At 41.2% G+C, this 14,147-nt stretch overlaps 1 protein-coding gene and 2 pseudogenes across 1 annotated transcript in view; all 3 read left to right on the top strand.

Moving 5' to 3' along the window:
• Nucleotides 1-13,583, top strand: part of PTPDC1 (protein tyrosine phosphatase domain containing 1) — an 86,954-nt gene extending 73,371 nt beyond the window's left edge. Inside the window, exons 8-10 of the mRNA XM_008154614.3 lie at nt 7,534-7,719; nt 10,461-10,571; nt 13,275-13,583. Coding sequence (XP_008152836.2) covers nt 7,534-7,719; nt 10,461-10,571; nt 13,275-13,391 — 414 coding nt within the window. The 3' untranslated portion in view covers nt 13,392-13,583. The remainder of the gene's footprint in view (nt 1-7,533; nt 7,720-10,460; nt 10,572-13,274) is intronic.
• Nucleotides 717-1,502, top strand: LOC103297897 (diphthine--ammonia ligase-like; annotated as a pseudogene).
• Nucleotides 3,463-3,941, top strand: LOC129151622 (U6 snRNA-associated Sm-like protein LSm5; annotated as a pseudogene).
• Nucleotides 13,584-14,147: the final 564 nt, after the last annotated feature.

Genomic DNA, 14,147 nt, shown 5'->3' on the forward strand with positions numbered 1-14,147 from the left:
CATGGGCACACCAGAGAGGCTGGGCCACTTCTTTAGGACACCTATTACACAATGCCACTGCACCAAGACTAGGAGACATAGCAGCTCTGCCTAATACATAGGAACAAACACAGGGAAGCAGTTAAAATGAGACTAGGAAACATATCTCAAGTGAAAGAACAAAACGCCTGAAAAAAGAACTAAACCAAATGGATACAAGCAATCCACCAGATGCAGAGTTCAAAATATTGGTTATAAGGATGCTCAGTGATCTCAATGAGAACTTCAACAAAGAGATAAGCATAAAAATGGAGAGAGAAAATGTGAAAGAACCAGTCAGAAATGAAGAATACATTATCTGTAATCAGTAGAGTATGAGCAGAGGATCAAATCAGCAATTTGGAAGATAAGGAAGCAGAAAACACCCAATCAGAACAGCAAAAAGGAGAATCCAAAAAAGTGAGGATAGTATAAGGAGCCTCTGGGACAACTTCAAGCATACCAACATTCACATCCTGGGGGTGCTGAAAGGAGATGAGAGAGACCAAGGGTTTAAGAATCTGTTTCAGAAAATAATGATGGAAAACGTCCCTAACCTGGTAGAGGAAAAAGACATGCAAGTCCAGGAAGTACAGAGAGTCCCAAGCAAGATGAACCTAAATAGGCCCACTCCAAGACCCATCATAATTTAAATGCTGAAGGTTAGGCCCACTACATGCCTGTGCACTGTGCCCAGCATGAGGATTGTAGCTCTGATCAGTGGTGGGAAGGACAGCTGTTACAATACGATGCAGTGCATTACTGCTGGGCATCAGATTGTTTTAGAAAGTCTAAAACCAGCTGAAAACCAAGTGGGGTCAGATGAACTGGATAGCTACATGTATCAGACAGTGGGTCCTCATACCATTGGTTTGTATGAGGAAGCAATGGCTCTTTCCCCTCTGCTGCCGTACCATAAGAGGAAGGAGTGTGGGTAAGGACGAGTGTACACCAAGTGTGAAGGTGATGAGGCTGAAGATCTCCATGAGCTTTGAAACTTCAGGAAAAAGAAGTGGAAGGAATGTCAGTAGGTTTCATACTTTGTGGTTATCAGTATGTTTGAGTAGAAAAATATGTGTAAAGGCTTAATTTTCAGCCTTTAGCTTACCTTTGGCAGAGAAACCAAAATTTGCTCGGAGAGATGACAGGCTCTTAACATTCAGGCAATCATCATAAAAGTAGCAGCTTTGGGTTTAGACCCAGATAAGCATTTAGGAAAAACCCTACATCAAATGGAGCCTTATCTCAGAGCTTTCTAAGAAATATGGAGTCCATGTTTGTGGAGAATGTGAAAATTTCACATTGGATTGCCCTCTGTTTAAGAAGAAAATATTGTAGATTCATCCGAAGTAGTCATACATTCAGCTGATGCATTTGCACCTGTGGCTTAACTACCCTTTTCAGAATTGCACTTGGAGGACAGGGTGTTCCCAGTGCCTGACAACTATAGGACGTCTGAAAAAGCATTTCTGATAGTTTACTGAGCTGCCATTTTTATATGAAAAAAGTTACATAGCGTTTTCTCAATTATTATGTCCAGCTTTTCCTCATTACAGTTTTTGATTCTAAAAAATATAGATCATCAGCCCTATCTGGTTTAGCTCAGTGGATAGAGCATCAGCCCACAGACTGAAGGGTCCCGGGTTCAGTTCTGGTCAAGGGCACATATCATGGTTGCAGGTTCAATCCCCAGCCCTGGTCAGGCACATATGGGGAGGCAACCAATCGATGTGGCTCTCTCACATCGATGTTTCTCCCTCTCTCTCTCTCTCTCCCCCTTCCTTCCACTCTCTCTAAAAATCAATGGAAAGATATCCTTGGGTGAGGATTCCCATCAGAAAAAGTTAATAGAACCATTTTGTTATTGTTAATCCTCACCCAAGGATATTTTTTCCATTGTGTTTTTAGGGAGAGTGGAAGGAGGTGAGGGAGGGAGGGAGGGAGGGAGGGAGGGAGAGAGAGAGAGAGAGAGAGAGAGAGAGAGAGAGAGAGAGAGAGAGAGAGAGAAACATCAATGTGAAAGAGACACATTGATTGGTTCCTCCTGTGCGCACCCTGACCCAGCTGGGATCACCTGCATTCGAGGTACATGGGGATCGAACCTGCGACCCTTTGATGCACGGGCCAATGCTCTAACCACTTAACCATGCTGGCTAGGGCAATAGAACCATTTATTAATTGGGGAAATGTGAATGCCTTCTTCATTATGTTGTCAAGATACTCTGGATTCACTCTGACTTTTGTTAATATATCCTATTCATGTCTTTTTTTTTTATATGTGCCTTTTATTTTTTTTACTTTTGCTTCATATACAATGCTCATTTCTATGACATCTTTTCTTTCATCACACAGGTTTATTTTCTTCTTTATCTCTTTCCTGCTCTCATCTCTGCCAGTAATATCATGTTGCAGAGGCATCTGAAAATAAGGATGAAAAGACAACCACTTTATTTAGCCAATCAAATTTATTCTATTGCGTGTCGCCAAAGCGCTCTATCATTTTTGTTTTCAATACATTCATTATTTCAACATTATTAGACTATATTTCAGCGAGGAAGGGAGAGAGATAGAAACATCAATGATTGAAAGAAAATCATTGATCGGCTGTCTCCTGGACACCCTCTACTTGGGATTGAGCCCACAACTGGGGCATGTGCCCTGACCTGGTTCATAGATTGACACTCGACCACTGAGCAGCAACTTTTCAGTATTACTCATGCTGACTTCAGACAACTTTTTTTTTAAAATAGCAAAAGTTGAGCAGAACATAAAGTGTTCCCACATACCCACTTCCCCCAACACAAATATAGTTTCCTCATAATCAACATCTCCCACCAGTGTGGTTCCTTTGTTACAATTGATGAATTATGGTGTAAACTGTGAACTATGTGGGATTATGATGGTACATTGACATATCATGGTCACCCATTGTTCATAGTTTACATTATGATTCACTCTTGGTGTTTATTGTACATTGAGCAGATACATAATGACATATATTCATCATTATGTATTATACAGAATATTCTCACTGCCCTAAAAATCTTCCATGCTCCACCTATTCATTGCTTATCCCCGCTGCTTCTGGCAACCATTGACCTTTTTATTGTCTCCATAGTTTTGCCTTTTCCAGAATGTCATATATTTGGGATAATATAGTATGTTGGCATTTTAGATTGACTTCTTTCACTTAGTAATGCTCATTTAAAGTTCCTTAATAGCTTTTCATGAGTTTAAGTGGTAAATAATATTTCATTAACTGGATATACCAAAGTTTATTTATGCATTCACCTACTGAAGGACATCTTGGTTGCTTCCAAGTTTTTGCAATTATGAATAAAGCTGCTATAAAACAAAATAAATAAAATGTTAAAGATTAAAGACAAAGAGATGATCTTAAAAGCAGCAAGAGAAAAGCAATTAGGATGCACTTCCAGCGTTGCCATGGAGGCTAACACTACCACTAACCCGTCGCAGCTGATGCCTCTAGAGCTTGTGGACAAGTGTATAGGATCAGGAATTCACATCATGATGAAGAGTGATAAGGAAATTGTTGGCACACTTCTAGGATTTGATGACTTTGTCGGTATGGTACTAGAAGATGTCACTGAGTTTGAAATCACACCATAAGGAAGAAGAGTCACTAAAGTAGGCCAGATTTTGCTAAATGGAAATAATGTAACAATGCTGGTTCCTGGAGAAGAAGGACCTGAAGTATGAATGGATTTCCTTGACTCACGCTAGATTCTGTTTTGTCTTATACTGACAACAAAATACCATTTTTTTAAACCTTTCACTATCTGGATTCTGTGAAGCCACGTTTCCCATTAAAGGGGAATGCTTGGAAGAGGCATTGTAAATTCCATTTTTTAAGTTAATCATGTTTATCTTGGGGGAAAAAAGAACATTGAAGACTAAAATAAAGGTGGTTTTGGTTAATTGTCATTTTATTTATTATACAACAATAGCCATTGGAACAAAGCTTGTAGTAATTTTGTCAGTTGCTCTCTTATCATTTTACATCTGTTTCCTTATTTACAGGACCATTTGATTCTCAAAAATTGTTCGAAACAAAATGGTGAACTTTGGATTTTGAACAGGTGCATTTAACCTGAAAGTATTCAATTCAGTTCAAACTGTGATGCTTTGAAATTAGGATTTTTTTCACTGCACTCAAATTTCAGTAACTTCTCTTAAAAACAAACAAGCAAAATAGACAGGTAATCTGTGTACATTGTAGAAATGCAGACAAAAGAAAACATCATACTTTGCTGTCTATCCTCTTAGACTTTCTCAGTACACATTTTATATTTAAAAAAACTTGTTCGCCCTGCTTACACTGTTTTGTGTCCTCCATTGAAGACTTTTTGAAACTTTAAGTGGTGAATGTCTTTCCCTGTCATATTTCAGCAACCTTAATGTGTGCACAGTATTTCATTAAATGGGTTTGCCATAATTTATTTAACCTATTATTATTGGCCACAGTAGTCTAACATTTTTATTTTTCTTAGAAAAAATTCAGAAGTGTGTACTGTCCAAAGGTATATATTGTCATGTTGCTAACAAAAAGTTTATAATCGGTTTTTCATACTTTACATACCACCATTGGCTATGTTCCTCTTTGTCATTGTGATGGGCAAAACTTGGTATGTTTAAAATTTTCTTTATTAATTTTGTATTTTGTGGATTATGTCTATGAGGCTTTTGCCATTGAGATGCTTGTCTTGTTTCTTACTAATTTGTAAGAATTCTTAATAGGTTCATCTTAGTCATGTACTTTGCAGGTAAATTCCCCAGTTTGTAGTTTGCCTGTTAGAGGTACATTTTTTGACGAAATTAAAAAATATATTTTATGTAGTCAAAAGAGAGAGCGAGAGAGAGAGAAGCAATTAGTTACTTACAAGGAGCTCCCGTAAGACTGTCAGCTAATTTCTCAACAGAATCTTTGTAGATCAGAAGGGATTGGCATGAAGCGTTCAAAGTGATGAAGAGCAAGGACCTGCAGCCAAGGTTATTCCACCCAGCAAAGCTATCATTTAGAATTGAAGGACAGATACAAAGAGCTTCTTCCCATACAAGAAAAAAACAAAAGAATTTCATCACCAGCAAACCAGTATTATAAGAAATGTTAAATGGTCTTCTTTAAGAAGAAGGGGGGAAAAAGATAAAAAATATGAATAATAAAATGGAAATAAACATATATCTGTCCATTACTTTAAATGTAAATGGTTTAAATGCTTCAATCAAAAGACATCAGGTGGCTGAAAGGATAACAAAACAAGACCCATACATATGCTGTCCACAGGAGACTCATTTCAAATAAAAAGACAGACACAGACTGAATGTAAAGGGGTGGAAAAGATAGTTCATGAAAATGGAAATGGAGGGGAAAAAAAGCTTGGATAGCAAAACTTATACCAGACAAAATAGACTTTAAACAAAGGCTATAATAAGAGACAAGGAAGAACTCAGCAATTACACTTCTGGGTATTTATCCAAAGTAACACAAAGCACTAAATCAAAAAGATGTATACATCCATAGGTTCATTGCAGCAGCATTTACAGTAGCCAAGATATGGGAGCAACGTAAGTGTCCAACAGATGAATGGATAAGTGGTGCATACATACAATGGAATATGACTAAGCCATAAAAAAGAATGAAATCTTACCGTCTGCAGCAATATGGATGGACCTAGAGGGTGTTGTGCTGAGTGAAATAAACCAGAGAAAGACAAATATCAGATGATTTCTTGTATGTGAAATCAGAAAAAGAGAACAGGCAGAACAGAAACAGATTCACTGATACAGGGAATATTGATGCTTGCCAGAGGGTGGGGGACTTGGGGGACTGGGTGGAAAAGGTGAGAGGATTAACAAGTAAAAATTGGTAGTTACAAGTAGTCACAGGGATGTAAAGTACAGCATAGGTAGTATAGTCAATACTGTTTGGTGTATGATGGGTACTAGATTTATCAGGCGATCACTTTGTAAGTTATACAAAGGTCTAATCTGGACTGTACACTTGAAACTAATATAATATTATACATTAACTATAATGAAAAATAAATCATTTAAAAAATAAAATGAACATGATTTAAATGGCATAATGCTGCCTTGTCCCTATACTAGGCCCTTTCATGTCTTTTATCTTGTGATTTTCATAGTAATACTTTGAAGCAGATGATATTATTCACAGGTTCCTTGTTAATCTATACAGTCCTTATGAATTAAGTATCACAGATGGGGGAACTATGGGTCCCAAGGGTCACATGACATGCTTGCGGTCACATGGTCCGAATGCCCCAGAGCCAGAATACAGCTCATGTGTTTAATATTTTTCATCATTCTTATGTCTTTCCTAATCCCACTGAAGATTTCAGAAAACATATTGATGTAACAGTCATTTAATAAGAGGGTCTTTGAGTTTGTCGTTTCTGCCCAGCCTGTTTTCTCAAGTTGACTTATTTATGCCAGAGGACCCTGGTGACATGAAGAAACATCACAGACTGGGTGGAGCAGCCCCGGTGGGAATGCCTGTTTTGCACCTTTCTCGATTTGGGCTCCTGGGCAAGTTATTTTATCTTTCCTGAGCCCCAGTACATTTGTCGTTAGAGGGAATTGGGTTGCTGTAGAATCAGAGGTAAGTCATGTATCAGAGTTCCTGTCATAAGGAAAGTGTTCTATAATTACAGAATGGGTGAATGAATGAATGGTAGCAATTACTTGCTTAATACTATTGCAAGCATATTTCATTTACTGAAACATAAATCTGAAATTAAATGTCCTGTCAGAAATTAAAATTCTTATCTCACTTTTCCCCTATTCTCTGTGAGGCAAAGTTTTAAAATCACCTGCCTAAATTACCTCCAGGCATGTGGAGTACTGGCAAGGCTTCCTAGTTGTTTACACCCTATCAAATTTCAGGGTACAGGGCTTATTGTTCGTTAAGTTCTACATAGGATTCTAAAAAAAGAATTTGAAGTACATTTATCAACTTTTAGGCACTTTTGGGCGATACACTTTAGAGATTCAGTCAGAAGCTTTTCCTTATCCCAGGTTAATTTGCAAATGTCCTCTTATTTATAATTTTTAATCTACCATTCTACTTCATTGCAGCAAATATTTCTGACTTGTTCGACAAGACCCTGAAAAGGCAGGCTCCCTTCCTGAACTGTTCCTGCGGTTTCTGCGTGAAGTGGAAAGCTTAGGTTAACTAAGCCGTTCTCTGCACTAGGAGCGTTAGCAGACCTCCGTCTGCTCAACACCTGTGGGGCAGGGATGCACTTCATAGAGGGAAATTGAGGCTTAGAGAGGTTCAATATCTCAACCCAATGTGCCTCCTGGAAGTGGGGGTGCTGCGAGGGGCCCCAGTCCTTCCCCAGAGACTTTCTCCTGGATAGCTTGAGGTTCATCAGATGTCAAATGGTGCCTGCTTCCTCTCCCTTTCTCCCTTTCTCCCTTCTCTCTTCCTTATCTCTCCTCACTCTTTCTCTTTTTTCCTTCCTTTCTTTTTAGAAAGAGTTAAATTCCCGAGACGGAGCTTGGGAAAGAATATGTCATGAGAGGGATCCTTTCATCCTGTGCAGTTTGATGTGGTCGTGGGTGGAGCAGCTGAAGGAGCCTGTGATAACCCAAGAGGATGTGAGCATGTTGGCTGACAGATGTGCGGATGCTGCAGATGCACTGTTTCTATTAGAGAAGGTAAAGTAGCTGCTGGACCAGGTGATGCAATCTATTTATATAAAGAGGTAATATGCAAATTGTCCGGGATGCCCTAATGTCACAACCACTCAGGAGGAGGCTGCATGCGCAGGTGGGCAGGAGGGGACTGCGTGAGAGGTGAGGCAAGCCACAGATGCCGCGGCGGCCTGAGCAGGCCCAGAGCAGAGACAGGGCCCGCCTCTGCACATGAGCTGCAGAGGAAACACCTTTTCTGACTGCTCATTGGCTAAGCTCCCAGTACACCACTTGCAGTGTTCTTGGTAACTTGGGTAATAAGGATCCAAGAAGGTGATCTAGGGTTTTTCCACCACACTTGTGGAGGAAAACGCGAAGGTCCACTGCTGGAGGAGCTAAGAAATGTCATATCCTGCCCTAGCCGGTTTGGCTCAGTGGATAGAGCCTCAGCCTGCAGACTGCAGGGTCCGGGTTCGATTCTGATTAAGGGCATGTACGTAGGTTGCAGGCTCCTCCCTGGCCGGGGCCCAGGTCAGTGCTCATGCAGGAGGCAACCAATCGAAGTGTCCTTCTCACATTGATGTTTCTCTCTGTCTTTCCCTCTCTCTTCCGTGCTCTCTAAAAATAATGGAAAAATATCCTCAGGTGAGGATAAAAAAGAAAGAAAGAAATGTCATATCCTGTGAAAGAGACATCTTGAAAATGCCTAAAGAAAGTTGTCATTTTTTCATGGTGAAGGGACTGCCAGCAGTGGCAGCAGCAGCAGGGTGATGGGGGTGGTGCCTTCCCCTGATCAGCCCAGTCGCCTCCTGCAGAGGGAGGCCAGACTGCAGCTTAGGCCTGCTCCCCGCAGGGAGTGGGCTTAAGCTGTGAGTAGGACATCCCCTGAGGGCTCCCAGACTGTGAGAGGGGGCAGGCTGGGCTGAGGGACCACCCCCCTCCCCAGTGCACAAATTTCATGCACCGGGCCTCTAGTTAATTATATATTTAAGTTCACACACTAAAATATATATATATAAAGGGAATTCATAGGGAACCCCATATGTGGGTCTAATTTAAGTTTCTGTGTTTAAGTTTTTCCAAGAAATACCCAGTATTAACATTTAGAAGATACAAAAATAAAAAGAGAAATGCCCATAATCCCAAGAGAGCCACTTTAAACATTTTCACGTCTTTTAGACTTATCACCACATATGTTAACTTGGTAAAAATAATTTCATATACAACTTTATGCTTTATTTTTGCTCAAAATTATAACAGGTATATTTCCATGTTTAGTGTAACATTTTCATAAATGTTAACTTGATGGACAGGTAATACTCTAATACTGTGGGGATATGTTATAATTAACCATTTTCACTTTTCAAGTATTCTACTTATTTACCATAAGTGTACAATGTGAAGAGCCGTGAGGTAGGTTGGAATATGCACTCATTTGTATTTTCTGTGAAAGGGAAGTGTGTCACATACATATGTATGTAGTCCTTGTATAAAAGGTAGAAGACTATGAAGGAAAACAAGACCCCCAATAGAGAGTAATGGTGATTGCCTTAGGGAACGTACTAGGAGAGAGTAGATCTAGGGAGGGAGGGAAGGAGACTGACTTGTCATTGTAGATCCTTCTTACAATTTAATATTTTTAACCATAGAGAAATATTACATTTTCATTTAAAAATAGGCTTCGTTTTTATTTTAGGAAACTGCTATCTCATAGTCAGCCTTGCATTACCTATTGTGCTGCCGTGTGTCTCGTTTCCACATCTGCACTACTGCTGGTGAACGCAGACACACAGTGGTGTGACGCACGGCTTTAAGATGAGATGTTTCCTGTATTGGGAGTCCTCTTAGGCTGGTTTCTCAGCAGGGAAATTACAGAGATGAGGCTGGAGCGGGGTTGAGGGAGGCAGTTACCCTTCTTGGGTGGTGGCGGGCCAGGCCCTTGCTGAGATGTAGATTCTGTGTTCACCCTTGTTCATGCCCCTGGCCTTGAAAGACAGAGGATACGTTTTACTGAAAAGGGAAGGTGACATAACTGCCCCAGGCACGCAGCCTGTGTCGGAGCAGGATTCAAGCTCACGGTCCTGGCATGTCATGTGCTTCCATCGTCACTCACTCCATGCCCACGGGTAGGCGTTGGCATCATTTCAGGGGCTTACTTCTGTCAGCGTCACTGTTGTGATCGTGTGAGCTTGGGGTGTTTCTGTGTTTGAGCAGATGTCCAGGTGCAGTCAGTGGCTCTGAGGGCCATGTGCACTGGATCTCACTGTGCAGGGTGGGGCTTCTCCTCTGTTTCTCTAAGTGCACAGCCCCAGGCATCAAGTCTGGACACTTTGTCAGAGACCTACCTTCTCCTCAAGTTCCCATGCTTTCCGAGGGCTGCCCGTCTCTCCTGACACCCCTCCGTCCTCCGTAGTGTCTGCAGGCAGCAGGGCGAGCAGGTCCCTCTTTGCTGTGACATCGTGACATGTCAGCATACACAGCCCAACTGACCATTGTGTCCAGAAACAGAGTGGATCATCCCTTCAGTTCACTTCAAGGAAAACATTTCATTTGAAATTGTGCTTCATGTAATAACGAAGCAGCTCTGAAAGCATTCAGACACATAGCAGTAAACACTGGTAGATCCCTTGGTAGAGGGTGTGGTGGTGGAGGTTAAAAGCACTTGGTCACATGCCAGTTCCTGGCTCTCCACTTGCTTTGAGTTTATTTCTTGAGGCATTTTTCAAAAAAAAAAAATGTTTGATTTCAATTTCTGCAAAAAACAGGGCCAGCACCAGACTATCCTTTGCGTGTTGCACTGCCTAGTGAGCCTGCAGCCAGTTCCCGTGGATGTGGAGGAAGCTGTCCTGGCCCATGCCATCCAAGCTTTCACCAAGGTGGGTGGCGCTCTCCCTCTCCTTCAGACCACAGCAGCATGATCTTTGCAAGTTAGAACCCAGAGGTCAGCTGCCTCCTCTAAAATAAAACTGTTAGCTATGTCTCCTCTTCAGGGAAATGTGTTTGACATTTCTTGAAAGTAATTGCAGACTTTTGGCTAAAATTACCCATTTTCTAACAGTGATATTAGAAAAAGCTGACCTATGGGGGTTTTTTTGTAGGAGAACATTGAAACAAAGAGCCTTTATAAAGAGAAACAGTTGGGTATTGAGAAAGTATTTTAAATGATGTGCTAGTAGGAGTCAGAGAATCTTGTTGTTGAGCCAGTTCTACCTTGGGTCTAAACAAGAAATCATCTAGTGAGAATTCAGTGCCCAGCATTGACTATTCGGTGGTATGTCCTAGGTGGCAAATCCTCACAGAGTAAAAAACGGTTCCTTTCTCTGCACATCCTTCTGGCTTATAGCCGTCTTTCCTGGCTGAAGAAGAGTCAGGTGCCGGCCAAGTGAAAAGGTTTCCCTTACCCATTCAGCTAATTTTGTGGTACCTCTCACTTATGATATGAAAATGTCATTAAACAAAGAACCCAGCTTTCCAATGATGGTGTCTGTGTAAACACTAATGATGATATCAGTCATTATCTGTACCATTCACCAGTCTCCTCCGCCTCTGCTCTTTCCAAAGTGATGTTATTCCAGCAGGCTTTCTTGTTCCCCATCCGGAGCTTTATGGCACTAGGTTCCCAGAGTCAGCAGCGCAAACCCCAGTCACATGGTCCTTTACGTCTATGTTTTATTACATTTTCATAGGCCTTCATAGACCAAGAAGCTACTTGCTGTGTGGGGAAGGTTGTGTTTGGTGCTTACCAAAGTAAACAGTGCAGACTTATTAATGTTAGTAAGTTTCTGCAAATATGGTAGACAATATAATGAATGGTAAAGATAAAAATAAGTGTCTGACTTAACTGAAAATAATACTTAATATTGGTCTCTCCAAAATTCTTTACAACTTCTTTTGGCCTTTTAGGGGGATACTAGTGAAGAGTTAACTACACCAGTTGTTCCAAATCTGTCTATAAAAATGTTAGGAGAGTCCTTGGGTCTCTCCCCCCGTGCACAATCACAGCAGCAGTCTGTGGCAGCTCTTGTCCTGGGCTTCCCATGTAGAAAAGGCCACGTCTCCCTTCACGCACAGCTCAGAGGGCTTGCTGCAGCCCCGCGTTGGGATCCTCGGCTATGGTGCAAATGCCCTGCTTGTGCAGCATCCACCTGTGCCCTCCGCATCGCCCCCATGTGACCTGGAGGGCAAAGGAACCCACATGTGATTATGTTGTTCAAGTTACAAGGTTGTTAGTCTCTGGCCCAGCAGTCTAGTGTCTCCTTCCAGTGTCCCCAAGCCAGCAGATATTAGCATATGAGCAGAGTGAAATCCCAGACGCTTCCCAGCCCTTCACAAGGGGATAGCCCTCCCTCCCTCCAGGTGCAGGAGGAGGGGGTCCCTGGCCAAGGGATCTGATCCTGTCACAGGAGTCACATGTTTCTTTGGGGGTGGGGTGGAAGCATGGTCATTGCTCTTGTTCTCCATCCTGCATCACTCCTAACCCTGCAGTACAGGGAACTTGGGCAGACAGTTTGCATATGTGTACATGGTACCTTCCCACCAAGGAAACCGCTACATAGGTTTTTATGTGTGTCACACCCATGTCAGGCTCTCATATTTAGTATTCACGGAAACCCTAAGGAGATGGGCATTGCGGCCTCCCTCTTACAGGAGGTCAGGGATGACCCGAGGCTGCATGGCTGGCAGGTGGAAGGCCAGGCTGCTGTTCAGGTCACCCTGTGCAACACTGGTAGCTAGTGCATGTTGTTTTCATGAGGAGACCTTGCCCTTATACATGTCATTGATCAGCTTCTGGTTCCAAAACGCACTGCACACTCAGTGTATGAGTAGACTACATATACAGGCACTAGATTTAAGTCTTTGGGTTTTCATTGATCAATTTGTCATTGATGTAATTGGCAATTCTAATATGTAATTAAAATTAATGTGTGAAATGTATTGTGTGTACTTTTAAAAAATATTTTTTATTGATTTCAGAGGGGAAGGGAGAGGGAGAGAGAGAAGAAACATCAATGATGAGAGAGATCATTGATCAGCTACCACCTGCACGCCCCACACTGGGGATTGAGACCTCAACTTAGTCATGTGCCCTGACTGGGAATTGAACTGTGACCTCCTGGTTCATAGGTCGCTGTTCAACCACTGAGCCACACTGGCCTGGCATATTGTGTATGCTTTTAAATTTATGTATAATTTTTCCCTAACCAGTTTGGCTTGGTGGATAGTGTGTGGCCTGCGTACTGAAAGGTCCCGGGTTCAATTCCAGTCAAAGCCACATGCCTGGGTTGCAGGCTCCTCCCTGGCCCACGCCCTGGTCAGGGCACATACAGGAGGCAACTAATCGATGTGTTTCTCTCACATTGATATTTCTCTCTGTCTTTCCCTCTCTCTTCCACTCTCTCTAAAAATCAGTGGAAAAATATCTTCGGGTGAGGATTTTAAAAAATTAATTTTAAAATTTTTATATTTGATTTTGCTCATAAGTGTTATTTTTTTTCCTCATCCCATTTCTTTTCTCCAAAAAATAGACTGGTTAAAATTCTTGTTACAGTGTCCTGAATATAAATTTTCTTTGTCACCAGGTTAATTTTGATTCTGAAAATGGACCAATAGTTTACAACACCCTAAAGAAAATATTTAAGCACACACTTGAAGAAAAAAGAAAAATGACAAAAGACAGCCCTAAGCCTGGTGTTTAGTGCAGCTGACTTTCCCTTCATGGCGACTATTTCAGACCAGAAGACCTAGTCGGCATTCCTGTTCATAGATGAACAAGGTCAGGTGTGGAGCTGCTTCGTCTCCCAGCACTTTGCTTCATGCTCTTGGTTTGTGCTAAGAATGACTGCTTCTGTTTGGAGCAATTATATATTTTAAGATATCGTTGAGCTACATTTTTGTGTTGAAAAATTGCCATAAAGTTGTTGCCACTTTATTTATTTAACTGAATTAATATTGTTGTATTACTATTTCAAGTAATGTATGTTTACATCCTTATTCTTTTTGACATTTTGGAAAAAGTTGTAACTCTTCTTTCCAGAACAATTACCTTGTTGACAGAACTCTTTCTACCGTTTTTATCAAGTAGATGTCAGTAGTAAAATGTCAGTGTGTATCCATCCCTGATGCATGATGTAAGGAAGTCACCAAGTGTCTTAAACCAAGTGTTTCTTATTTCTCAATAAGAAGGTTGTTGATACAATGTTTTTAAAGGATTTTTTTCAATTGTTGAAATCTTTTTTTTTTTTTTTTTTAGATGTGGCAAAGGATTTCAAAGTGTATTCTTTTTCAGAGTAGTTTAGTTTTACTGTTAAAGGAATGACTGTGAGATGGTTGGGGTTTTTTTACTTGTAGAAAGTAGACTTGCTCAGGCTTCTAGATGATATTGCCAACCTTTGCTGTCACAGGAGACAGGAGTGGTTCTACACATCACGCCTTATTCCCACTCCCCTGGGCTG

This window comes from Eptesicus fuscus, chromosome 15 (genome assembly GCF_027574615.1).
Source record: "Eptesicus fuscus isolate TK198812 chromosome 15, DD_ASM_mEF_20220401, whole genome shotgun sequence".
Taxonomy (NCBI): domain Eukaryota; kingdom Metazoa; phylum Chordata; class Mammalia; order Chiroptera; family Vespertilionidae; genus Eptesicus; species Eptesicus fuscus.